At 45.1% G+C, this 27,197-nt stretch overlaps 1 protein-coding gene across 3 annotated transcripts in view; it reads right to left on the reverse strand.

Annotated features, from left to right (window-relative positions):
* Nucleotides 1-288: 288 nt before the first annotated feature.
* The window catches only part of fam49al (family with sequence similarity 49 member A, like), a 50,331-nt gene continuing 23,422 nt past the window's right edge, over nucleotides 289-27,197 (reverse strand). The window contains exons 2-13 of one of the 3 annotated variants that reach the window (XM_025006928.2): nucleotides 20,060-20,156; nucleotides 16,100-16,179; nucleotides 14,307-14,386; nucleotides 8,904-9,025; nucleotides 7,249-7,354; nucleotides 5,651-5,787; nucleotides 5,436-5,513; nucleotides 4,803-4,919; nucleotides 4,340-4,419; nucleotides 2,907-3,033; nucleotides 1,834-1,904; nucleotides 289-1,749 (exon numbers count right to left, since the gene is read on the reverse strand). In XM_025006928.2, coding sequence (XP_024862696.1) covers nucleotides 1,686-1,749; nucleotides 1,834-1,904; nucleotides 2,907-3,033; nucleotides 4,340-4,419; nucleotides 4,803-4,919; nucleotides 5,436-5,513; nucleotides 5,651-5,787; nucleotides 7,249-7,354; nucleotides 8,904-9,025; nucleotides 14,307-14,379 — 975 coding nt within the window. In that variant the 5' untranslated portion in view covers nucleotides 14,380-14,386; nucleotides 16,100-16,179; nucleotides 20,060-20,156 and the 3' untranslated portion in view covers nucleotides 289-1,685. The remainder of the gene's footprint in view (nucleotides 1,750-1,833; nucleotides 1,905-2,906; nucleotides 3,034-4,339; nucleotides 4,420-4,802; nucleotides 4,920-5,435; nucleotides 5,514-5,650; nucleotides 5,788-7,248; nucleotides 7,355-8,903; nucleotides 9,026-14,306; nucleotides 14,387-16,099; nucleotides 16,180-20,059; nucleotides 20,157-27,197) is intronic. The other 2 variants (XM_017421023.3, XM_017421021.3) reach the window with 2 other exon arrangements.

Below are 27,197 nucleotides of genomic sequence, written 5' to 3' on the forward strand. Positions count from 1 at the left end.
CCTCCACGCTTGGTTTGGTTCGCCTTTAATGAAGCTGAGTTGTTTTGCTTTTTTTGGGGAAACCTATGACTACGGCAAGCCCGACGGTCCAAGCCAAAACATATGGGAGCTCTTGAGACGACACACACCCAGAGTCAGCGCCACCGAACAGTTAAAAATGAATAAAAACACCTTATTTACACATTTCTGTCCGAACTTTTACAACATGCCATCTAAGCATTTATACAGAATATGCCTGGGCACATATCCCTGTATAGAAAATATATTATAAATTAAATTAGACTAAGGTCTATAGACATCCAAAGTACAGCACTTTTTTTTTTTCCTTTTTAAATTTCATTGTTTTGTTGTTTTTTTGAATGACGTCCTCGGTTTCGCACTAAAAGAAAGAACTCTAGTTGGATGCAGATGTTGACGTTTGTTGCGTTTTTACTTTTTATTTTTGTTGTTTTTGTTTGTAGCGGACCACGTGGACTACAGAGAAGCCTCGCATATTTACACCGGATCTGTCTTCGGGTCTGTCTGACTCGTGCGTCGCCTCGCGTCCTTTTTTCCTCCCGTTGACCAGCGGTTGGTGCCCCGGGGCCGCAGGGCTCGCTTGCGGCCCAGCGGCGCCGATGGCGTAGGAGCGCGGACCAATCCGCTTTGGCACGGGGTTAAGAAGCGTGCTGCGGCTTCTCCCCACCCCACATGACACACACAAAGCTCCTTTTAGTTCATTTTAGCAGAAAACGAAAAACTGAGCAAACTGGGGCCCCCCGAAGGGAAGGGGGGGAAAACAGAAGCTTGCGCCGAGAGATCTGGAGCATGCTAGCACCATGGACAGAGAAAAGACGCAAAGAATGATGAACGCTGTTCAAGTAAAGCCAGAAAATATACAAAACAAAACCCCAACAAAATAAGCGGTTGTGCTGGAACGTCAACGCACACTACACGGGTGGAGCTTGTGCCGAGTGGAGGGTGGGGGTTGGGGTGGGGTAAAGTAGCGATAAATTCAGATGGACGAGCGGGACGGGTGGAAACGGAGGATCCTTAATCATGTCCTCCCTCCTGTCTTCCTTTGTCCCCCCTCAGCTGCACTGATGTAGAAAAAGAAAAGGGACGCAGGCGGAAGCAAATCTCCGGAGTGGTTCCATCACGTTGCTTCGTGGGTCGCCGGCGCGCGGAGGTCAGTGCAGCTGGGGGGAACGGGGTGCAGCGAGGAAACGGGGGCGGCTCCAGGAAACGGAAATGGCATGTTTTTGTTTTAATTTTTTCAAAGTGTGTGCAAAAATACTTATCAGTCTACGGCTGGAACACCTTTTTTTTTTTCTTTCTTTCTTTTCATACATTTTGGTTTTGACCTTTTCTTAAATTTTTCTTTTTCTTTCTTTTAATATAGCTTCCTCTTTCATCCTACCTACTGTTAATCTGCGGCTCGTGTTTTCGCTTCTCTTCATATATATATCTCTATCTTCAGGTCTGGCTTTTTGCCCGTTCTTACTTTACAAAATGAGAGACAGAACGATGGGACAGCTGATAATATACAGAATTAAACTCCTCTTCCTCCTCTCGCCGCCAACCTGCGGGTGATTCCTCTTCGCTCTTTGTAAACAAACAATGTAATTTTTTTTTTCTTTTTTTCTTTAAATTTTCAGCCACTGGTGTCTGTTTCCTCTTCGTTTTCTCTCCTCCTCCTCCTCCTCTCACTGCAGGAGAGCCCTGATTTGTTTGGAGGTGCTGTCATCGTTTAGATGTCGTGTTGTATACCTGGGTGGGGAGGAAAAATATTTTTAAAAAAAACAGGAAATGAAGAAGAGCTGAAGCTCTGTACGTGTGGTGTGTTGTATCCACCTCAGTGCGTTCAGAAGTCCCTCCACGCTGTTGGACGGTTGCTCCTTCAGCACTTTGATGCAGCCCTTCATCTGCGGGCCGAGACGACACAGAACATTAGATCAGCCCGGTCTCCTGCTGCTGCTCGTTAAAACCTCATCTACCGGGTCCAAACGGATATTCAAGGGACCGCGGGACACACAAGAACGTTAAAAATACTAGAAAAGCCCCCTGCAGAGGTGGTTGGGGCTTCCTGAGCTCCGCTTAATGATTTTTGTATCTCATCGTTGTATTTTTGCACTTTTCTGAGTTCCTGTCTCCCACCGCCCAAAGCCACCTCCGTCTGTTAGCAAAATATCTCGTGAACCACTGGGTGGGTTTTGATGAGGCGCTCAGGAAATGATCAGCAGGTGCACGTCTACAACTGATTCACTTTTGGAGTCGGCCCAGTTCACGGTGGCCGCCGAAGCTAATCCACCTCACCAAACACAAAAATGGCGGGATCTCGGCCAGTTTTACAGACACCGAGCTAAAACTGGGCGCGGCGGTAGCTGAGAGTCATCCCCAGCACGTACTTTGAGAGCTACACGTTGCGCACTTGTTTTCCCATAACTGTGCATTTCACTGTTGGAGCCAGCCCTGTCTGTCTGTTAGCAAAATATCTAATGAACCACTGGACAGATTTAAATGAAGCTCTCTGAAAGAGTTCAATAGATCTATATTGACAGCTGATTAACTGTTGGAGTCAGCCCTATGCAAGATGGCCGCCACAGCTAACTGACCTTAGCAAACACAAAAATGGCTGTAAGTCTGTCGGTTTTACAAATACTGAGCTGAAGTTTGACGTGGTAGTCGCTGAGAGTCATCCACAACACGTACACTGAGTGCTAACAGATTGTTAAAGACATTGACCATGGACCTGTGTGCCAGTTTAAAGGGATAGTTTAGCTCTTTTGAAGTGGGGTTTGTAGCTTCATACAACAGATAAAATATTAAAGATCCATACTCTTTCCAAATATCAGAACTATCCCTTTAAAAGGTAGGCTGAGGCAGATGTCCGACGGGGAAAAATAATCTGAATGTGTTGCACTCACATCGATTTTGGAGGTTTTGGCAAAAGCTCCGACAGGATGGACGTGGTCGTAGAGGATGATGACGCCCACCATCACCCTCATGCAGAACAGCATGGTGTCTGTGTTGGTGAACCGGCAGCGGTACTCCCTGAGACAGAGGGGGACAGTGCTTGTTTTCACCCGACGTTTGTTACGAAGAGTAAAAAAAAACAAAAAGAAACAAACCCAGGGTGAGATCTGAGGCCGAGGGGAGCGCCGGGTTACAACAAAACGAACGAGAGACGACGTGTTTCTGACAAACGCTGAGAGCTGAATGCTGACAGAGCCGAAACTGACGTGTTAAAGCCTAAAGAGGCAGAACACTAGCTAAAAGAAGCAGAATACTAGCTAAAAGTTAAAAGAAGCATATTATTAGCTAAAAGCTAAAAGAAGCATAATATTAGCTAAGCGAAGCAGAACACTAACTAAAAGCTAAAAGAAGCAGAATACTAGCTAAAAGCTAAAAGAAGCATATTATTAGCTAAAAGCTAAAATAAGCATAATATTAGCTAAGCGAAGCAGAACACTAACTAAAAGCTAAAAGAAGCAGAATACTAGCTTAAAGCTAAAATAAGCATAATATTAGCTAAAAGAAGCAGAACACTAACTAAAAGTTAAAAGAAGCAAATTATTAGCTAAAAGCTAAAAGAATCAGAATACTAGCTAAAAGAAGCAGAACACTAGCTAAAAGCTAATAGAATCAGAGTACTAGCTAAAAGAAGCAGAATATTAGCTAAAAGAAGCAGAATACTAGCTAAAAGAAGCATAATATTAGCTAAAAGAAGCAGAATACTAGCTAAAAGAAGCAAAAAGCCAAAAGAAGGAGTATATTAGCTAAAAGCTAAAAGAAGTAAAATGCTGCTAAAAGCCAGAAGTAGTCAAAAGCCAATAGTAGCCAAATGCAAGCTAAAAGCTAAAAGTAGGAAAAGGCTATCTGAAGTGATTCAGTAGAGAGAAATCTGGACTTCTTCTCCTGTCCGGTTTGCCTTCTTTTGAACCATGTAGGTTTGTCATTAACATAGGAAAAGGTAAAAGTGGCAAAAGACTAGCTAAAAGCTAAAGTATCCAAAGGGTAGGTGAAAGCTAAAGTATTAAAAGAAGAACTAAAAGGAGCAAAGGTCTAGCTAAAAGCCGAAAGTAACAAAACTAACGAAATGCTCAATGTGGCAAAACGCAAAAAAACCTACAGAAGCTGAAAGTATAGCACTTGTCTCCTGAATGAGCGGAGCATTTTGATACACGAGTGGCTAAAACAACACAAAGCATGCAGAAGTAACGCAAAAAAACAACCCAGTCAGACACCGGTGTAAATGCTGAGTCACTGTTCACACAGTGAATGAAAGAAGGCCTCAGAGTGGGAGGGGGGAGACCAGGAGAGGAGGAGCTGAGGTGATGCAGGTGATGGAGGCACTCACGGGGTCTCCAGCATGACGCGACACACGCAGGCCATGGTGCTCAGGCAGTCTGTGGTGTCCTCTATGGGCAGGGTCTTGTTCTGGAGGAACACAAACCAGACGGCAGAGGCTGCTGTCATACTGGAGCTTTGAGGGAAGGAAATGTTGCAGCACTAGGTGGAGACAAAGCGGAGCTGTTTGCCGAGAGAGGCTCGGCTTCTACCGTTTACATCACAGGTGTCAAACTCCGTTCCTCGGGGGGGCGCTCTCCTGCATGTTTTAGATGTGTTCTTGCTTTAAAACACCTGCTTTAAACGGCTGACGTGTGGAGAACCTGACGATGTGGTGAGGAGGTGATTAAACCGTTTGAATCAGGTGTGTTGGAGCAGGAAAACCTAAACCCTCCAGGAGGGCGGAGCCTCGAGGCCTGGAGTTTGACACCCCTGGTTCACATGAAGGAGGAGGAGGAGGAGGCGAAGCGCACCTCAGAGACAAACTTGGTGGTGGCGTTGCTCAGCGTTTTCAGCATGGGCGTGGCTTCGGCGTAGAACAGGGACATCCGGTTGGCCATCTCGTTGTTCACCTCGTTCTCGGCGTCCAGCTGCAGAAGGCGGAACAACGATGTCACACAGCGGATTTTTTTTAGATTTGCACAATAAGGGCGACACAGCTACCATTTGATTTATTCAAACGCCGGAAGACAACAATGATTATGGATCAAGGCAGCTGCTCTGTCGCTGCAGTTATCGATCCATGATTGGTTTACGTGAAGCTGCTGCTTCTTTTCTTTTTCTTTTCTTCAGCAGTGATCAATATGGAGTAAAGGTTGCTGCAAATTAGTTCCTTAGAAGTTATTTAGTCCTCAAACTCAAAGTGCCAACTATAATGTTTGCAGAGCTGTTTAGTTCAGGGCTGGGTATTAAAATAATTAATGGGAAAAAAAGGAAAGAGGGGGGGGGGGATTATGGTAAAAAATAAAAAGTAGTTTGACTTTAATAAATCCTGTTTGTGGTACTGATTTTACAGTATGATGTTTGGAGTTGGGGGCAGTTTTGATGTTACTCCTAAATGAAATGCTGCTGGAATGAAGAGTTTTCGTTCAAAGAGACAGAATCACCTGCTGGTTGTTCAGCCTGTTCCTGCTGATAGTCCTCCTGTAGTAGCTGAAGTCGTTCTGAATGGCGGGATTTGTCATCTGCGCGTTTGGAGGAAGCGGAGAGATTTAGAGTTTCACGGGGTTAATCGATAAACAAGTGGATTTTATTTATTTATTTATTTTCTGTATGGTAAAGGTCGGCGTTGGATAACCGGAGCAGAGAGGATTCCTCTCACCTTCAGTTCGTCGAAGCTGAGGGTGAAGTGGAGGATCTCGGCGAACTGCTTGGCCAGGGCCTGCTCCCGCTCTAGGTGCTGCATGGGGGCGTAGGGCGGGCTCGTCAGCGCCTCCAGCAGGCTGCGCAGGGCGTTCTCTGTCAGGAGAGCCACACTTCAGAGGGGGGGTTGTGACCAACAACGAGGAGCTGTTCCTCTCCTTTCGGACCCTTTCATTTGGCAAAAGGTAATCGGAGCTCCTTTACCTCCTTGCTCTCCGGACTCTCTTCCACCTGCTCCCTACTCTCACTGCAGATCAGTGCCTGCAAACACCCTAAAACGCGACGACTCGAGCCTGTCTGTCAACCTGAAACTACAGGGCTCGGATGACGATTAGCCGCAGATTTACCTCCACGACCCAAGCTGTCGCACCGTGGCGACTGTGTCCCTGACCAAACATGTCCCCTGAACCAGCTCTTTGTGCTGCCTGCAGAGACGCCCGAGCGGCAAAGCCTCCCGCGGCGCCATCCCTTCCCCTGCATTAAAAATGCATGCGATGCTTCTATAAATACAGCAGTGAAAGTGTTTAATCTAAAGGGCCTGGGCAGAAACCCCCAGTCTCTCTCTCTCCCGCTGTTAGTTCAGCGCGCACGCTTCCTGCCCCGTGTGCCGACTCCTGGCGGCTTCAAGCGGCAGATCAGATGAAGAGACGTAAAACGGGTGACCCCATCAACTCTCTTATCGAACGAGCGCAGCCAAGGCTGGAACGAGGTGGAACGTCGTTGGGCTTTTTACTGGCTTGTTGAGCCGTTTCTGAATGTCGGCGCCGGTCGTCAGCCAGCCCCTCGCGTTTCTCGCAGGCCGAGAACACGGTGTCCCTGAAATGGAGGTACTATTGGAGGAGGCGGCGGCTGAACTCCATTTCACTCTCTCTGTCAGAACTGGACAGCCACATACCGCTGTTTCCGTAGCAACGGCTGCCTAGCTGCTGGGTCAGGATGCTGCAGAGACGAGACGCTCGAGGGGGGGGGATGCGAGTTCAGGAATGCGGGTTGGACTGAAACAGGCACGCAGGACGACGATCTTCATCACAAAGCTCTAAATGGTCCGACTCACCGGGCTGTGACTGGTGGGGACTAGTCAGGGACACAGAATTTTGAGAAAATACCCAAATTTTCCACTTGGAATCCAACTAAACGATGCATTTACACAAACTCCTGAGGAAATTTGTGCCAGAGTCAGCTGGGAGGTTACATTACATATCAGCAAAAACAGCTCTAATGCTCTATAATTACAAAAACAGAGTAGAGAAAGGATCAAAAACGTGACTCCAGTGAGGAATTTCGAGGGGATATTTCTGCGACACCACAGCGTACGACTCACATAAGTGAACGGGGAACCCTCGCAAACGTTTCGAGACGTTATAGAGGCCGACTCGCAAATGCTGTTCGCAGTTTGTCGCCAGCAGTCGCAGCACGATCACCCACACTTGTATAGCTCTTACAGATGGACTTGCTTCATTAAAAACACAGTGGCTAACAAGTTCATGCTGAAGTTTCAAATGCCGTGTTCACTGTTTTTATATATATATGTATTTTGAAGAGAAGAGCAGCGCTCACCTAGCCGCAGGGAGAACTCGTAGAACCTCTTCAGCTTGGCCACCAGGGGGCAGACTGCGTTCCAGGCCTTCTCCTGAAGAGCCAGGTCGCCCGGGTTCTGGATGGCCTGCAGGCGAGTGACACATTCAGATGTTACTTTCAGAAACTCGTTTAAAAAGCCCACCCCTCCTCATCTCCTCTCTTCCTCAGTGTCGTATCTGAAATCGAGGTGGGGGGCGTTTTCGCTTTTCTGCCTTTCAGGTCCTGTCACGGTGAAAACTGATGATTCAGATCTCCAAATCAGACGGGATGCAGATGGAGACTCTCTGACAGATACAGAAGTGGAGACATTCCTGCTCAGTGAGGAAGGATTTTTTTGTGCACTCTAAAACGCTCAATTTGTGGCATTTTTAGGTTAATTTTGTAAAAACGTCATATGCAAATCTGTAAAAACGGACAAAACCAGGCTGCACTAGTACACAAATAACGCTCTAATAAGAGGGATGCATTCACTTAATTTTTAGAAACATGTTTTATTTTAATTTTGTACTCAGTTATGTTTGTATAGTCACAAATGTAGGTTTTTGGGCAAACATGATTTCTGTTTTCACTGGAAGAAATTAATTAAATTTGTTTAGATTTTTTAATAGCATGAATATTTTTGGAGTTTGCTAAGCCGCTTCCTGAACAGATAGTTCAGCTGTTTTGTAAGGGTTCTTTGGAAACATGAACAGTTATTATCTTACCTGCTGCAGATAGCTCTTTGAACAACCTCAGTTTGGAGAAACGGTTTAATTCTGACTGAACTAAAGAGCTAAAAACTAGAAAGTGGGTTTCGGCCGTCTTAAAACAACTTCAGTTTCCAACATTTCATACTGGCTCACGCCTATACTTAACTTTTACGTGAATAATTCTTTGTGCTACACGGGTATTCTGGCAAAAGTACAACGTTCTTGTAGGAAGTGCTACAGCTAGCTGCTGCGACTGCTATTTATGCAAGCAAAAAACCACACATTTCTGTGGCGGTTGATGCAGACGTTACTTTAGAGACCTTTTACATTGCTTTCAGTTTTGTGTGTATTTGTTAGCTCGACTATCAACAACAGGAACTAGCTGTAGCTAAGAGCACTGATAGCACAAGTATGGCAATATTTCTGCTGGAATAACCACGTAATGTAAAACTAACAGCAATGTAAAAGGTTATAAAATAGCATTTGTATGAACTGCTGAGAGAATCTGAAGCCTGAAGTTGTTTTAGGACGGCAGCCGTCCACTTTGGTCTTTGCTAGCCGTTAGCTCGTCAGCCCTTCCAGATTTAAACCGTTTCTCCAAACTGAGGTCGTTCAAAGAGCTATCTGCAACAAGTAAGATGTAATTTGGTTATAACTTCCTCCTCATGAAGGCTGATATGTATATTTTTTAACGTATCAGTGGAAGCACGGCCCTGCCGATGCTACGGTTTGACCTGTAGCCAATCAGTAATGTGTTTACAGACATGGATGGGGGTTAGGAGCCTGCGTTTAATGTGTGCTTTCCTGCAAACCTCACATCACCCCCGCAGGCTTTAATGAGTCACATGAGCGTCATGCATCCGCGCTACACTTTGTCTTTGTTTTTGGTGTTTGAGCTCTTTTTTTTTTTTTTTTCTTTTTTTAGGACCCCGTCCTGCTCCTCACTTCTCGTATCTCCTGCCCCGCGCCGTTGTAGGACTGCAGCTCTGCCAGGATCCCGTGGGCCTCCTCCAGCACGGCGCTGACCTGGTTCCACACGGCGGTCTCTGCCTCGGTGGGCTGGGCATCTGAGGGAGGACGGGGGGGAGGACGTCAGGAAGAGATGCACGTGTTTCCAGGGGGGGTGGGGGAGGTGATTCAGAGAGAAGACAGATTAAGTGAGGAAGAAAAGGTGGCGTCACGACAGGCTAGGAGGCCAGGTTCAAAACCTGAGATCAGACTGCTGCGTTTCATCCACGTTAAGGCAAACCCAAACCAGGACCGCAGTCGTGAAAATCTGAGGTTAAAATCTGGCCGGTAAAGCAGTGGTTCAATTTAACCTTGGAGTTGGATCGGAACACAAGTGAGTCACACTCTGTCACGCAGGGGAGGTTTGATTACGAGCCGCGGTCACCCCAAAGAGGAAAATGACGAGCCCGTTTCACTCCGGGGGAAGTTAGGTTTTCGGAAGGCTGGATTGCATCACTTAGATAACGCGTCTGACTCTGTCCTCAGCGGAGATTTATACACGCCTGAGCAGGCGTCCAATCAGGTCCAGGTAATAGTCTTATCCATCTCTTCTTTATCACGTCCCCCCCTCCCCCCCCACTCCTTTCGGTAGGCACAGACGCTTTATTTACCTCGAGACTCAATCCTAAGAAGTGTTAAACCCGCAGGGTGGACAAGCTCTGTGTCTGTTCACGCTGCAGAAAGGCGAGTAACAGTGCGTTTGCCTTTGTCTGTCTGTTAGCAAAATATCTCATGAACCAGCGGATGGTTTTTATTGAAACACTCAAAGTAATCACTGGATGTATATTCATTTAGAGCCGAATATGTTTTAGAGCTGTAGTTTTGCATATTATGAGCTAAAGCTTGATGTGGTAGTAGCTGAAAGTCGTCTTCGAGGAATCCTAGGCCTTTATATTCTGGTCTGTTTTGCTCTATATTGTTGTTTTTGGGTTTTTTTTCGCTGTGGTGATTGTGCCGTTCTCATTTTGCCTCGGTGTTTGCTGATGCAGCGCGCCGCGAGCGTGTTTGATTAACACGTTTCGAAACGCGTCCTCCTGAGTCACCCTCGTGTTTGGTTTTTCTCGCCGTTGCCTGTGACTCAGGTGTGAAGTGAGTGTGGGAGTGTTCCCGGGCAGCTCTTTATCTGCAGCAGCGCCGCTGATTATTTTTGCACCCCGAGGCGCTGCCGCCCTGCAGAGTAATAGTAATCATGGGAGATTTTGCTGTCCTGCGTGTAAAACCAGCTGCCTTAATAAGCACCGCAACCTCTGCTATTTTTACAACATCTCATTAAAGCCTCCTTTAATCTTCTGCTAACAACATCGGCGGCTAACTAGGTAATAATTACAGGAGCATAATGGGAAACTAGAGAAATTACATTTTCTTCTTTAATGCAGTTTAAACGCTGAGCTGAATGAAGTTCGTTAGAGAATCTGAAACTTAGTTGTTAAAGCTAAAAGAAGCAGAACTCGAGCTAAAAGCTGAAAAAGCAAAATGCTAGCTATTATCTAAAAGTAGCAAAACCCCATCTAAAAGCTAAAAGCTTCAAAAGCTAGCTAAAAGCTAAAAGTAGCAAAGGACTAGCTACAAGTTAAAAATAGCTGATTGTAGCTAAAAGGTACACAGAGCAGGACACTAGCTAAATGCTAAAAAGGAAATGTTGGCTATTAACTAAAAGTAGCAAAATGCTTGCTTAAAGTTAAATTTAGCAAAAGGCTAGATTTACATTTATAGTAGGAAAAAAAATAAAAGCTAGCTGAAAGTAGCAACAGGCTAGCCAAAAGGAGCATAAGTCAAAAACGGCAAATAAGCTAAAGCAGATTTCAAAGACAACGATGTTTTTGAAGGAATTGGTGAGCTCCTAATGTATCTTTATGGGGAAAATATCAGTAAATAAAGTTTAAATACTGTGAAAAGCTTGTAACACTGATTCCCCTGGATGGGCTAAATATTGTGACGTATCAATGGCTAAAATAGCACAAAGTATGCAGAAGTACTTGGATTGCAAAAGATGTAATGTCGTAAATACTGAATCAGCATAAAGATTTCAGACTTTAGCTGAGAAAACCAGGACCACTCCTGTAAGCTGGAAATAGAGCTGGGCTTGGTTGAGCATAAAGAAAAGGTAAAAAAACGGGCCGACGCGTAGAAGCTGAAAGAGTTTCTCCAAGATGGATCCCCACAAACTGCATGAAGGTCTACTTCCTGAGAAGTCTGGAGCCTAACGCTCTTTGGGCGTGAGATTTGGACACGGAAAGACCAAACTGTTGACTGAGAAAACAAAAGCTCTTCTGACCTCATGATCTAAATTTCTAATTTACCCGTCCTCGATTATTTTCCTCAACTTCTCTCCTTGCATCTGTGAGCAAAGGAGGCGAGGAAAGAGAAGGCCGATAACCAGCATCAGTCTGAACGTATCACCCGTAGCCTCAATTAGCTATTTATATTTTGTTTTTCTTTCAGTAACTTACAGCTTATGTCATTTGCACATTGGATATATTCGTGATATTTATTTCTAACTCGCTTTAGGTGTTGCAGATTACGAGAAACGTTTCTGCGGAGGCTGCATGTCATGTACATCTTTTAGCAGAAAGCCTCCTTTGTTTTGGTCCTCGCCGGTCCAGATGCACCGCCTCAGCAGGATAACATGACCGCACGCTACATAAAGAAAAGCAAAATCGCGCCGCGGTTCTGGAAACGAATCACAGTCGCCTCGTGCAGCAGTGTAGGCTGAGAGCGCAGCAACTGTTCTGATCCAAAATGGTGTCGAAGGGGCAATGTTGTAGGAAACTGCACCACGTTAGCCCGTCCTCTTGCTCAATTTAAAATCTTCATCAGAACAGCCCGTTTTCAGCAGATATGGTGTTCGCTTTTAGATGCTGCTCTTTCCTGCAGCGTGAAAACACGTGACTTCATTAAGGCTGCAGATCGGAGCCAAAGACTCACTGGAAAAAAAGAGGCTAGTTGGCAAAACAACGCTAACAGTTAATTCTCATTAATCGGGCTGTTGTATTGTGTTGAAGCGTCCAATTTACAGCACAGAGTGGTCTCCATCTTCTCACCGAAGCCTCAGCAGATTTTGTACAAATTCGAGCCGTTTCTTTAAAAATGATAGTTCAGGTCTTTGAATGGAGTTCTGTAGAAAAGACTGTGAACAGGTAATGTCTTACCCGTTGTCGACAGCTCTTTGAACGATCTCCGTTTGGGAGAAATAGTTTAAATTTGACTGGATTCATGAGCTAATAGCTGGTCTAAGAGATAAAGACCAGTATGGATTACTGCCGCCTTAAAACAACTCCAGTTTGAAGAATTTAAGTTTAATTTTCCTGACAGAAAAGCCCCGCTGCAGCGAGCGGTAGCCAGAGGCGCTCCAGCTAGCTGCTCTGGCTGCTGTTTGCTCCTAAAAAATAACCTGAATTTATCATAAACCACCATGTAATGTGAAATTGACAATACTTTAAAGCTTAATAAAATAGTTTACATGAAATATTTGAGACTGGAACCATTTTAAAATGAACAAAACCAAAAAAACTTGGCCATGCCCAGATTAGCTGTTAGCTGTTAGCTAATCTGGTCAGAATTACACTTTTTTTTCCTAGTTTTTTTTTAAACCGTGCTTTTTACAATAGCTAAAGTACTAAATGTTCATAATCTTTCCACAGAACCTCATATTAAATATTTTAAGACTTTAGGTCTTTTATGTCCGTTGGAGGATTATCTTGTGGATGTGGGGACTCAGTTTTAGTTTGTCGGATTTTCTCTGGTCGTGACGTCCCGCCTTCTCTCGCTGTTAATATCCAAAGCCTTAAGATCGATTTTTATTTATTTATTTATTTTTTATTACTGAAGCTGCCATGATGTAGGCCTTTTTTTTGTGACCAGAGTCTGTGCACAAGGAATGTGGGGCTTTCTGCCTGTTCCGCCTAATTAAAGCTAATTTCTTTACAAACGACCTATTTGTTGGCGTGGAGGGGGCGGGACTTATAGCTCGCACTGGAACCAGCCTCCGGTCCCGCCCTGGCTTCAGCTTCTAGGTTCCTGTCGGATGTCTAGTGTTTAATTACGCCGTGGATGACTTAAACCAGCAGTCATCTGTAGACATGCGTATATTCTCCTGAGGGGTGAGAGCAGCTCAACCCAGACCTGGATCTGCGTGACAGAGGTGACCGTCCTCCCAAACCCAAGAGGGGGAGAGCTCACTGATGATGATGACAGAAGTGGGTGAGGAGGAAGAGGAGGAGGATGGGGGGGGGGGATAAGAAGCTGCCATTCCTCAGTCTGTGACTCATTGCGTTTTGCTTTCGAAGCGGAGTGAATGGCGCGCATAACAAAACGAGGGGAAATTCAGCCGATTTGACAGCTTGACGTCTCACGCCAGCAGTGAGCTCTCCCACTCCTACGGTGACACAGGAGGAGGAGGAGGAAGCCAGCTGTTAGGGGAGGAGGAAGAGGGGGGATAGTGGCAGGGAATGTAGGGACACAGTGCAAAATATCTACATCTTAACCTTTGATTTTACCACACGGTCAATCCTAAAATGCTTCCTGTGTGAATTTGTTTCTCATTTAGGGCAATAAAAGCAAGAACTAGTTAAAAACATGATCAGAATTTGGTTGGAAAGAGATGACATATCGGAGTTTAACCCTAAAACTAATGTTTTGCTTTTTTATGCTGTCAAAATGGATTTGCAGGATGACGTGGCGCTTCCAATTTTGAACCCTAAAAACAGAGAAAGACTTGTTCGGATGGATTTCTTTGACACTGCAGAGTTCAAAACTGGAAGTGAAAGGGATAGAGGCGATCATATTTACAGGTGTTTCGTCACAGCCATTCTCTCTTATTTTCCCTTTCTGTTATCTCCTTCACTCACACTGCTTAGTGGAAAACACACACACAGATAGGTCAAATACAGGGAGCAATGTGATGATGACGATGTGAACGGATGATGATAGACTTTTTGTTCGACATCATCATCCCTTAGCAACGAAAAGAAACCCACGCAGGACTGACATTTGCAGCTTATTCCTTAACATTTTTCTGTAGCGGCGCTGATCAAAGCCTATTGTTGTCACTTTGCAATAGTGTCAATGGGCTTTTGTTTGCCTGAGTCTCATAAAAATGCGGCCTGCGTGTGAATAGGATACTTCAGAAAGACGACTTCCAAATGTCAGTCCTGAGAAGAAAAGGGAAAAACTAAGGGTAAAAAGATCGGAGGAAAGAACTGAGGAAAGAAAGGGGGGAAAAACAGGTTAAACCAAGACACAAAGATGGTCGGCTAATACGGACAGAGTGGTTTAAATAAAGGAGAGGCAACAAAGAGAAAGGGATAACTCAAAAAAACAAAAAGAAGCTGATGGTCTCACGTTCAAAGTCAAGGAAAACTATTGGGCCATGCTCAAGTTCGGCGCAAGCCAGCACTTTCAGGAGGTTTCCCATGAGCCCCCTGGAACAGAGAGAGGGGAGAAGTCTGTGGGTGATGAGGGGATGGGTGTCGGGGTTGTGCGCACACGGGTGTACGAGTGTGTGTGTGTGCGCATGTGAGCTTCAGGTGTGTGTGTGTGTGTGTGGTGCGCGAGAAGGAGGGCGGTTTGGGTGGGAGGCGGGATGAGAGAGCGGTTGTTGGAATGGCATGGTCGGAGTACAGCCTGGGTGAAGCATGGCAACATGGACATGTCCGACGGCGTCTTCAGTCCCACTCTCATGCTCGCTCCTGGATTCGGAGTACAAAATGGCTCCCATGGGGTGGCGCTGGCGGCAGCAGTCCAAGTTTAGATGTGAAACGGGGCAAAAGTGACTAAAAGCAATAAGGTTTCTGTACAAGAAAAACAAACACGAAGCTCTAAACCTCAGTGTTTGTGGCACAAGACTGCTTCATTAAAGGGGCTAAACATCACTAGATATCTGCAAGAAATGGAAGCAGAAATTAGAGGAACAGTTTGACCATTTTGAAGTAGTGTTTGTAAAAGTTATGAATAAATAATACCTTGCGTGATGTAAAAAGCTTCTTGAAAGGCCTCAGTTTGGAGGAACGGGGTTCAGGCTAACAGCTAGTCCAAAGCAACTAAGATAAATGCGGTTTGCTGCTGTCTTAAAACAACTCCAGTCGCCACATTTCATGCAAAGCCTACTTCACAACCTGCTGCTCTGCAGTCAGTTTCACATTACACCGTTATTTAAACGGTTATTTACATCCAGGCCTCACGTTTTCTTGAAATCCATATAATTTCTGGCAACAACAGTGCAAACGTTTACACTTTAGGGTTTAAAGGAAGTTATAAAGTTTCAAAGACTGAAGAATCTGCTTTTTTTAGGTTCATTCGGAACTAACCATCAATACGGCTGCCACCCTAAACTAACGAACACCTTCAAGTTTTCGTAGCGGTTTGTTCAAACGCTGTCGTTCAAACCTTTAGACTGCCGCTGATTTTCCATGACGTAGTTGTTTTGGCTGGAGTATCAAATTTCCTTCCAAGACGAGACTCTAGTCTGCACCATGCGTGCTACAACCAGCTGCTGCTGTCACTGTTCGCGCTTGCAAATTAACTAACAAGTCTGTAAATTACCACGCTAAGTGAAATTGCCAGCAGCGTAAAGGTTTTACAAATTGCTCCGTCCATGAAGCACGATACAGTTTTGGAGATTAAAGCTGTTTTAAGACAACTTAGCTTCGTTTCGATTGGCTGTTAGCTTGTCCTCCCTCTGTTGGAGCTAAACTGCTCTTCCTAACCGAGCTTGTTCAAGAAGCGATATCCACAATAAGTAAAGTATTAACTGGTTTTAACTTTTACACAGAAACTCATCAAAATGGCTGAAGCACTACTTTGTATCAGCCAATCTGTAAAACAGGCAGTTGGGTGATTTTTTGTGCCTTAAATTTAATCCTAAACAAAGAACGGTTTACGTGAAAGTCCAATGCAGATATTGCCGTTTCGAATCCTTTTAGTGTGTGGGTTTGTACCATCGTCAGTTAGAGAGTGGGGCTGAAGAGCATCTGATAATGACAAACACCACCCTCAACAACGCTCCATCACACCATCAACAACCCAGCGACTCGCATCTGGACGCTCCCCTCTGACCCGCCCGCTCCCCCCCCGCCGCGCCGCACTCACAGTACAAGCACACGCACACAAAAGCACACGCCCTGGCGCTCACTTACTTTCAAAGTCCAGGAAAAAATGCGGACAGTTCTCTAAATCCTTGCCAAGGACCTTAATGAGGTTCCCCATGGCTGGCGACCTGGACGGGAGGAGACAATAAGATGCATACAGTACCAGAGACCTGGCGGCCCGCAGTGAACACAACACAACAGGTACATGGAGAACACAGCAGCGTCGCGACTGCTTTTATTGTCGTTCAGCCCATCTGCTTTGTACTCTAAATTGTCCCGTCTTCCTGTTCGGGCAGCATGTCCATTGCCAAGTCAGACATTCCAGTCATAAGTGACACCAATCTCAGTTTGAATCAGATACGCGGCATATGAAGTATTCAATTAGAGCGGGGCCCAAATCCAGCACTGAATCATTTAGCTCACTCCCTGGGAGTCACCAGAGCTGGACCGTGGTTTTAATCCATTTACATTACTATCGTAATCTAATAAAATGCTGCTACTATGTATGGACCGCTCCGCTCTAATGCTTCTTGTGTCTATACATGCTTTTTATAGCCTCGACTCAAAGATGCCAGAGCTTTTTTTTTTTTCAGTGAGACTGTGACTGAAAACTTGCCCGTTTTCTCACAATTCTGCGTCGCCAAGTTGTCTCCAACGAGCGCAGCTTGGTGAGACACTGCCTTAAATGTTTCAAAGTGGGACTGTGTGGAAGGATCATGAACGGTTGACATCTCGCCTGCTGCAGACAGCTCTTCGAACGACAGAAAGAGTGTCGTTCTGACTGGGTTGACGAGCTAACAGCTAGTCTGAGTGGAGCCAAGACCAAAGTGGGCCTCTGCTGTCCTAAAACAACTTCAGTCTCAGGACGCTCACAGTGGTTTCATAAACTTTTATGCCCACTGTCACTTTAGCACCGCATTAATATCTGTGTAAATTTCTCTGGTTATGTGCATCTTCTAATACAGGCAGCAGCGGTTAGCTGTAACCCTTCATGTGCAGCCTGGAGCAGTTCCAGCAGAATATCATAGTATTTTTTTTGCTAAAATAACAATGCAATGCCAACCTAACAGCTGAGAAAAGGTTTAAAAAATAGTGTCCGCGTGAACTGCTTTGAATTTAATTGGAGATGTTTTAAAACAGGGGTGGCACAGTGGAATAGTGGTTAGAGCTGTTGCCTCCGCAAGAAGGTTGCAGGATCGCTTCCCGGCCTGAGGCCTTTCTGGGTGGAGTTTGCATGTTCTCCCTGTGCACACGTGGGTTTACTCTGGGTACTCTGGTTTCCTCCCACAGAACAAAAACATGCATGTTAGGTTCATTGATGACTCTAAAATTGTCCCTAGGTGAGAGTGTGAATGGTTGTTTGTCTCTATGTGGCCCTGTTATGGACTTGCGACCTGTCCAGGGCGTCCCCCGCCTCTCACACAGTGACTGCTGGAGACAGGCACCAGCTCCCCACGACCCGGAATGGAGAAGCGGGCAAATAAAATGGATGGATGGTTTAAAACAGAAAGGTTCACCTTTTGTCTTGGCTCGAACTAGCTGTGGACTTGTCAGCCCATTCAAAGCAATACCTCCAACAGGTAAGATATTAATCGCTCCCAACGTTTTCATCAAACTCCACTTCCTGAGATCTGAACCGTCCCTTTTAAGGTGCCAACCAGCAAGTAGGCTAACGCAACAGGATCAGATAATTAAAAAAAAGACTTCCAGCTGGGTGGGTATGAAAGCTTCTTCCTCGATTATTTCCTCTCCTTTTGATCCCAGAGGAACTCTAGTGGCAGAAGATCAGCATCTGCCAAGTTTTGCTTCCTCTGCCGTCTTTATCTGTGGCGGTGTTAGCCCACAGCTGGGGCCCATCAGTTTGCCCCCAGTCCCCACAGGAATCACTCGCAGCCAATTGCCGGCGTGCTGACGACATGCCGCCGTCCACCGCGAGACCGAACGAGGCACAGGCTTGTCGTAGTTACTCAGCAGGAATGGGTGTTGCAATGCAGCAGCGAGGCGCAGGCGGACGGAGTGGCACTCGCTGAGGCAGCTGATATTCGCCTTTGTTTCAAGTCCCGGCTGCAGATAATGTACATCCAAATCAAACATGTATGCTGAGTCATCTCCGTAAGCCAGCCTAAACGGGCAAAACGCACCCCGCCTTTACTCTCAACTTTCAGACCACCTGCTCCAAGACACACGCACACACCAAACCGGCTTTGTGAATACATGCATAAGAGATTGACATTCTTCAACCTGACAAGGTGATCGCAAAGGAGAAGTCGAGCCTCGTACGATAAACCTCTGACGCATCAAAAAGCCCCGGTTGTCGGTGTGAGTTGGAGGTAGCCGCACACACACACACTGACACACACACAAAGCGAGAGTGGAGCAGCATGAGGTCCATCCTGAGAGCAGAGCTCGGCTGATGGTTGCCAGGATACAGTTGGCCTGGTGATGCTGTCTGCTCGTCTCCGCCGAAGACAGAGGAAAGAGGCGTCCAGCCTGTTCGCACAGCGAGCTGGTTAAACAGCAGAGATCTGCTGCATCACTGACCACCTTAAACTAACTGCGCCTCGAATACGAAGGTGTTTGAAGTCAAACTTCAAAACGAGGAAACCGTAACACCACATCTGTTCTTACCCTCTGTTGTCTTTTTTTCTTTTTCTTGAGTTTGTTGCTATCTTCTGCTATCTTCTCGCCCCTGGTTTCCTCTGCTGCCTTCCTCCTCCGAACTGAAACTCTTTGCAGGGAGTAAATCCCAGCTCAGGATCCCAGTGTGACACCGGTTGCCGCTCTCTGCTTCTCCAGAGACCGGCACGAACTTCTGCTCTCGCTCTTTCTCCCTCTGTCTAGCTGTCTGTAATGTCTGTCCCCTTCACACTTCTCTTAATCGGACATCTATTTAAAGGCCTATGGTTTTCTCTCTTTGCTCTGCCCTAGATGCTGCACATTGTTTTTTTTTAATTGTTTGTAGACAGTGATATTCTGCTAGGTGAGGTGGTAGCTGTGCACGTTTTTACATTTCTGTGTTTTTTTCCCGACGTGCCCCTTAAGCGTCTCACTTTTGTTATTTACAGGATTGAAAAACAGCTCGTTCTCTTCTAGTTTCTGACGTCAGAATGGGTTCCTCAAAAACATCCCCCTGCAGCTTTCCTTTCTGCCTCACTTCTCCATTTCACCGCTCAGCAGTGTGTTTTTCCCCCCTGCTCCTTCGGCTTCGTCTTGTCACAGCACATCTCCGTCACAGTGTCAGTCGGCCTCCATTTTGGCCCTCGGGTGCGAGGAAACTCACGGCGGCGGCGGCGGCGGCAGCGCAGTCGCACGTTTTCGTTCACGTCGTTCGTACTCGAGCCATGAGAGGCATGACGCCGGGACCGGTCGAGCACTCTGGCATTGTGGAAATTAGGAAGTGGGCTTGGTGGCCGTTGGTTGCAGTTTCCACGTGCGAGCGCGCGCGCATGGTGCGGGCGGGAAAGTGGAGCAAAGAGCCGCTGTTATGCAACTGCGCGGCAAACACAGCTCTCATCTGTAGTCCGGCACGAGGGGACCAAACAACCAGGAGCTCCTTGAATCCTAATAAAGATGCAGATCGGTGACCGCATGGGCCTGAAGACCTGGACTGGAAGCCAAGCTGCCGAGCCAAGTCTCCCTGAAAGATTCTCCTTGTCGCAGCCCAGAAAAGCACACTAGTGTGGGTTTGCACAACCCAACCTCTGTCGACCCAGTAATCTCATTTAAAACCTCTTCTGCCCTCTGAGAGCCCAACCCCGATTTGGCCGCAAATTAAAGAACATTTAGGGGCTCGACTCAAAACCAACTATCATACCTGGAAAGAGCAGATAAACTGCACCCTTGTAGCTGTTCTCTAACCATTTTGACTCAGTGCGTCTCCCATTTGGTGCCGTCCATCAGCTGTTCCTCCTCCCAACACTCCCATACGGTCTCTCTCTCATAGGCGACCTATTTTTTGTTAGTTTTTTTTTTTTCAGGTGTATTCCATTGCCCAATGTTTGAGCCTACCTTCTTTACTTGAGTGTTTTTCCCCACTGGATCAGTTCACTGCATCAAACAGGGCTCGTCAGCTCCTCGCGTCGGTTACAGCATCAGCACCCAACACCTGGCAACGACACACAGACAGGAAGAACACGTGTACTGAAGGTTAAATTCAACAATGTGGGAGAAAGTCGTTATATATAGCTGATTGTAACCTGAAATAGGGGGTAAAAAAGACCATTCTGAGAAAAGTGGCAGTGGTACGATCTTAATTATCCACCATCTCTGTGTAGATTGATAAAGCAGCATAAAAAATTGATGTGTTTTTTCAAGGAATGCACACTTTTGATTGCAGAGTTTCAAACTAAAACCATCTTAAGTTACAAGAAAATAACATTTTGCTCCATCTGACTCAGATTATATCTTGGGAATGACTCTCACCTACTACCATATTAAATTTTAGCGCAATATCTGTAAAATGACAAGTATCGTTGTCGCTGGCTAAGACTGATTATTTGTGGGGGTTATCTTGAATGGGGTTCACTTCAAAAGTTAATCAGCTGCAGACCCACATCCAGGAAATAATATCTAAGAGTTTCATTCAAATCTAACAGACTGAGTCGAAGTTTGAAACAAAGCTCTTGAGCTACTACCACACCTGATTTTTAGCTCAGTATCTGTGAAGCTGACAGTGTTATAGCCATTTTTGCGTTTAGTTGATTAGTTGTGGTGGCCGTCTTGAATGGAGATGACTCCAAAAGGTAATTAATTGTAGATGTACATCCAGTTGGCACTTTCTGAAAGATTAATTCAAAACTATGATGTGGTTCATGAAATATTTTGCTAACGCAACAAAGAAATGAGAAGAAAAATGAACTGAACGGGGAAATGAAATGGAAACACAAAGTAAACACGACACTGAAGAAATCACAAAGTCTGTTAACAACTAACTTTGTTTCTAATGTTTATGTCCTGGGCATCTAGTGACTAAAAAGTATTTATTCATTTAAAACCGAAGACAGAAGATGGAGTAACAAGCAGTAACAAACACAATCAAGGTGGCAAGCTCTCGTAGAGTTTAATCCCGTTGGGGAGAAGTGAATCTTTAACGGGGAATTTAATGATTTTGAGCTCAGAGTCATTCTGATAAGGGTTTGTAAATTATTCTAGAAGTAGCAGCCAGCGTAAAGACACAATCACCTCTACTTTATTGTTTTGAACGTCTAAGAGCATCGATTGGTAAGCCGTGGAAGTTTCAAGAATAATCATTTAAAGAAAAAAACAGGTTTCTTTGGGCGCTATGGGGACAGAACATCAAACGGAGGCCTTTTGAAGAGGTGATCTCTGAAAATGTTCCGAGCGAATGTCTCACCTGTCGTAGATCATCCTGCGAATGACCTCAGTTCGGAGAAAACGGAATTAGATTCTCACAGGACTGATGAGCTAACCGTTGGCCACAGCGGGGCCGGAACCAAAGTGGGTCGCAGCTGTCTCACAACAACTCCAGTCTCAAACAGCTCATAGCGATTTCTTACGCTGTTAGTGTCCCAGTCTGCACCAGAAGTGCTACAGCTAGCTGCTATTTGTGCCTGCACAGAGGCACAAATAACCACAGAGCTCTGTGTAAATACCCGAGTGATCCCAAACTAACAGTATGAACTAATAGTGTTCACATGAGCTGCTTTGAAGTGTTGGAGATTGGAGCAGTTATTAAATCGGCACCGGTCCACTTTGGTCTTCAACCCGCTTGGACTAGCTGTTACAGCTCGTCAGTCCAGTCAGAATTAAGTCGTTCAAAGAGCTATCCGCGACAGGTAAGATGTTAACTCCTCATAACCTTTCCACGGAGCTCCACTTCAAAAGGTCTGAACTGCCAAACCAACGACGAAACTTTGTCAAATTGGACCTGAAACAAACAGGAAACCACAGATGTTTATGCTGGTGTGTTGTTGTTTCTGCTCAAAGGTGGTCAGCGTGCACTTTGTACCTCTTGTAGAGGAGGAAGAAGTGGCCGCTTTATTTTGACACTCAGGCATTAAGAGACTGCGTTGATACGAAAGCGTGAATAACTTTTCTCACGCGAGAGAGGTGGGACGTTCAACTTTGATAAAGGCCTGAGCCAAAAAAGTTAAAAAATAAGAGCTGCTTTGGACACCTGAGCTGATATGTGCATCAAATAAAAGAAAACATGAAAAACAGAAGTAAAAGTAAACAGAACCAACATAGTATGATTACTAGCTTTAAGCATCCTGTTACTTGACTTGAAGACCTGACTTTATCACTATGAATAAGGACTCCTGTCTCCAGTTTCACCTTTTCCAGGTGTTTTTGTGTGAAGTCGTTTTCCTGCCAGTGCAAAATACTGAAGGAATAAAGTTAAAAATTCCCACAAAGTCAAACAGAAGCTGAAGATGATGATCCAACTGATCAGTCAAGCCTGGAAACCAAAACCCCTCCTCCTTTATTTTCCTACTTCTGTTGAAAGTTGTTAACATTATCTCCTGTTTTGCATGTCTCGAGCCCCAGCTGACTGGTGTAACTATTAACACTGCTGCCGCTGCCCTTGCATCATCGAATCTCATCGGGGGAGAGGTTGCCGGCGAGAGGAAGGTGGGATATTTGCAGAAGAGTTGCCAGGGAAACGCAGCCTCTTATTCTCATGGCAACACGCAGTCGGGTATGATTTGCCGCTATCACTGTGGTGCTTCGGATAAACGGACCGGTGGACGGCGCTTTCCTGAGCGTTTTCAGCAACATTTGCATTCGTTCTTGTGAGAGGGGGTTTTCACCATCATCCACTCCTGGGAGTCCAGAACCCTGACTCTAAAAGGGGGCTTTTGGCACACAGGATCGAAGTGTGCGGCACTTTGGCCATAGTCTGGAGGCTCTGACCTAATTGTCAAGCCTCGGAGGGTGTCAGGTTTGAGAACCTCAGGATTGTCGTGGAGAAACGGGATTTACTGATAGGTCTCCTCATTAGGAAGCAACAAAACTGTTGAGTATGGTATTCCTGTTCACAGTTTGACGTTAGGCCATGCTGCCCTAGAGATATGGCCTTTCAGTTATGATGAGACTGGTGGCCTTCTTATGCCTTACTGATAAGCTTGGTTTAAAAAAAAAAAAGGCACTCTCTGACAGTCTTAGATTAAACCAGGGGTCTGCAATCCGCAGCTCTGGGGCCACATGTGGTTCTTTGGTCCCCCTGCAGTGGGCTTTTGCAGCTTTAACCAAAGATATAAATCTGGCCATCCATGCATTTCTCCATGCAGGGTCATGGGGACACCCTGGACAGGTGTTAAGTCCATCACAGGGACACAGAGATAAACATGGACATGAATATTTATATGCCTAACCACATAAAGGGGCCCGTTTCAGCAGTTTTCTGCTCAGTTTTATGTCAATATGTGAATGAAATGTCTGTGACAGAACAATAATTAAAGAAAGAGCAAAACAAATTAGTTTGAGTTAGCAGTTTGTTAGCCTGTTAGCCAGTTCACTCATTTAACTTCCACTGCTGAGGAGAAGCAACAGAAAGTGCAGTTTTGCACTTTTATTTCTGTTTACAAGTCATCAAGATACAAAGACTAGTCTTAGATTTAAAAAAAAAATAAAAGTAAATAAAGGGTTTTGCTTTCATTAGAGGGAATGATCTACAAATATCCAACAATCTGGTCAAATGTTTCATGCTCGCTGTTAATGGATTTGTTAGGTGGAAGTTGATAAAGATCAACAAACTGGGTCTTCGTGTCAGTCTTGTCTCAGTTTTGCTTTTTGCAGATGATGTGCTTCTGTTGGCGTCTTCAAGCCTTTAACTTTTAGCGTGCGCTGGTTCAGGTCGCGCTCAAAGCAGAGCTGCTGCTCCTCCACGTCGAAAGGAGTCGGCTGAGGGGGTCCAAGCCTCTGATTAGGATGCCCCAGTTTGGAAGATTTTAAATGTCTTACTGATCCAAAACTCTCTGGCCTGAGAACACCTTAAGATCCTCCAGGATGACTGACTTTTGAATAAATAGTTAGATAGTTGCTCCTCTCACTACATAAACCTTTTGGAGCTGTTGTTCCACTGTTTTTAAAACCAAATGATCAAATTGAGTTCAGCTCTCTAATTTTATCCTAACCTCGGGGCCTCGTCTGCACTGATAAATTACTATTTTCACTTCTGCTAATTAGTTCCCCGTTTGCCATCTGTTTGCTTTTTCAAACACTTTTAATTTACTCAAAAAATACTATTTAGACCTTTGCACTCCCTACATATATATATATTTTAAAAAGATATTATTCAAGTCTAACACACAAAAACCTGCAGTCTTATTAAATCAATCATATATTGATATTGAAAAGTTAAAGTTATACAGGCAGTACGCTGATAGTGAATGTTTTTAGTTTCCCACATGACTGTTTTTCTCTACTGGAATTGAACATGACATACAAATATACATCATTTAGTGTTAATACTGTTTGATTCCAAAAACTAAAGCATCGAGAGAGACGCACACACCGATGGTGTTTAGCTGCATGGACATGTTTGTGTGTTTTGGATTGACTGAAACTAAGTTTAGAGACGGTTTTTCACAGCTTTGCTGATAAAGATTTGGAGGGAGAATATATTTATCTTATTGTTGTGATAATTCGTAGTCCGAGGCGGTGCAAAGTCACGTATCCTGGCGATCAGAGGGAACAATTTTATCTGCCATCAGACGCAATGCTGGAGCCAGAGGGTGGCCAGTGGTGACCACCCCAATAATTTGAGTAAACTTATTATTGATTTTTTAAGTTATCCATCTCACGCGGTTTACATATATATGGCGGTGGCCGTGATTTTGACGTGGCAACCCAATTTTTGATAGCGATCAAAATAGCAAAACTTTACTTGTAAAGAGTCATAATGGGTGCAAAGAACAGAAAAGGCGATTATTTCTTTAAGTCGATTTGAGAAATATTAAACATGAAGCTGCCAGCAACTCATTCTCCTCCAGAGGAACCACAGACTCTTAGTTAACTTCCAGAGTCCAGAGGTGCAACACATAAGGTGTTCAGATACATGACACAAATGAAGATGACTGGAACACTGAAAGATAACAAAACTAAGTCAAAAGATATGTGTGGAGGGAGGGCCTGTCACTGGATCACCAACCAGCACCGGCAGGATGGAGGAGGGTCATTAACGACCAGTTAGCTGAGGGTTTTTTTTGATTTGAATGCTGAAAAAGTAGATGTATGGAAGTATGGAAAAAGTCTGTCAATAGCTTGACTATCCTGCAAGTGTCGAAAACAAGAATTTCTTGAGAAAACATCCGTTTTCTTTTACCCGCTTCTCCTTTCCAGGTCACAGGGAGCTGGTGTCTGTCTCCAGCGGTCACTGTTCGAGAGACAGGTCTCAAGTCCATCACAGGGACACATGGAGACAAACAATCAGTCACACTCCCACTCACACCTAGGGACAGTTTTAGAGTTACCAATGAATCTAACATGCATGTTTTTGGTCTGTGGGAGGAAACCAGAGTACCTGGAGTAAACCCACATGTTCTACATGTTCTACCCACAAGAAGAATGTAAACTCCGCCCAGAAAGGCCCCCAGGTCGGGAAGCAAACCTGCAGCCTTCTTGCTGGGAGGAGACAGCTGTAACCACTGCACCACTGTTCCACCCGTGATTATTACAAGAAAATGTAATATCATGGTGACTGGATATTTGTATTGTTTGTTACATAGGAATATAAGATGAGTTAGAAACATTTTGGGTTCTTTTTTGTATTTCAATCATCCACTATTTCTGCACTAGCTGACACTTTCATGTTTCACACATTTCTTTTAAATATTGATATTTCTTTCTTTTTTATACCCTATTTTTTTCATATTGACTTCATTATTGTTTTTATTAAATAATGACATCTGTTGTGTGTTTTTCTACACTTGACGTTAGAGTTCAGTCGTTTTAAAACCTGATAAAGCCCAGATCGTTTATTGTGTCCTGCTACGTTAAAACCTCTTCTCTTTATCTGCCCGATGTGGTTTTAGTGGCATTAAGCGCGGCGCAACGGCTTCTGTGTATTTCTGAAGCAGATAAAACCCAATCAATGAGCTTCCAGGAAGACTTTGATATTGGCTCTGCACTTCTGAGCCCCGTCATGAATCAGTGTCATGTTAATCAAATATTGGACCACTCTGGCATCTCCGGAGAGCAGACCCTGTCAGAGGGGTCCGGCCAACTGGAGGAGAGCGTCTTTAAACGTACAACAGCTGCATCCTCAGCCAAAAAAGGCAAAACTGACAGATTTTCAGAGTCTTCAGGAAACGGGGGGAAGAGAATTTATGAAGTGATGCTATCTGTCTGATTAGGCTCGTTTGTTTCTGAACAGGTCAATCCGACTGGTGTTGATTTTTCGGTCCTCTCCATCTCTCTTACTCTCTCCGGCCCTCTTTTCGGCAGCTGTTCTCATCTTCTCCACCTGTTTGACCTCTTCTTCTCCTCGTGCGCCTTTTCAATCCCCTGCCCTTTGCTTCTTTTGTTCTCAGAGTATTTCCTTCCTAACGCAGAGCCGAGTGCAGGAGGCTCCTCCTCGCAGGGGAGAGGAAAAGCAGCTAAATTGAGTCAACAAGTCTGCCTAAACCCATTTAATCTGCTGGCTTGTTTGCGAGAAATGAACGCACGCTGCATCATGGAAATTGTGAGCATAAGTTGTTGATGATCGTGGGAGGGGGAGGCGTGTTGCATGACCGCGCAGACGAGGCCAGGTTATTCTGAAGACAAAGGAGAAAAGAGGAGATGTGGCTTTTCCAGAATGAAATGGGAGGTAGCACCGTCGGACTCAGCTAGATCATCGCTGAGGAATGATCGCTGATGGACTCCTACAGCCAATTTGCCTCAGGCTCAAACACACACACACACACACACACACAAATGAGCAACAACTATTTCTTGCCGAGGTGAGGAGGGACAAACAATAAAAGAGGCTAAAGGATGGAGCGACAGAGAGGAAGAGAGGAAAGTGAAAGAGAAGGTTATGATGCTCCTGTATCACCCCTCCCCCTTCTCATCTCTTCCTCTCTCTCTCTTTTTCACACACACACACACACACACACACAGCAGTGCAGGGGGCCTCATGAAAAAAAACGTTTGCAAATGAGCTCCGTGAGTTTGTGCTGCGAAGCTGACAAAGAGAAGAAGA

Source organism: Kryptolebias marmoratus, linkage group LG5, assembly GCF_001649575.2.
Source record: "Kryptolebias marmoratus isolate JLee-2015 linkage group LG5, ASM164957v2, whole genome shotgun sequence".
Taxonomy (NCBI): Eukaryota; Metazoa; Chordata; class Actinopteri; order Cyprinodontiformes; family Rivulidae; genus Kryptolebias; species Kryptolebias marmoratus.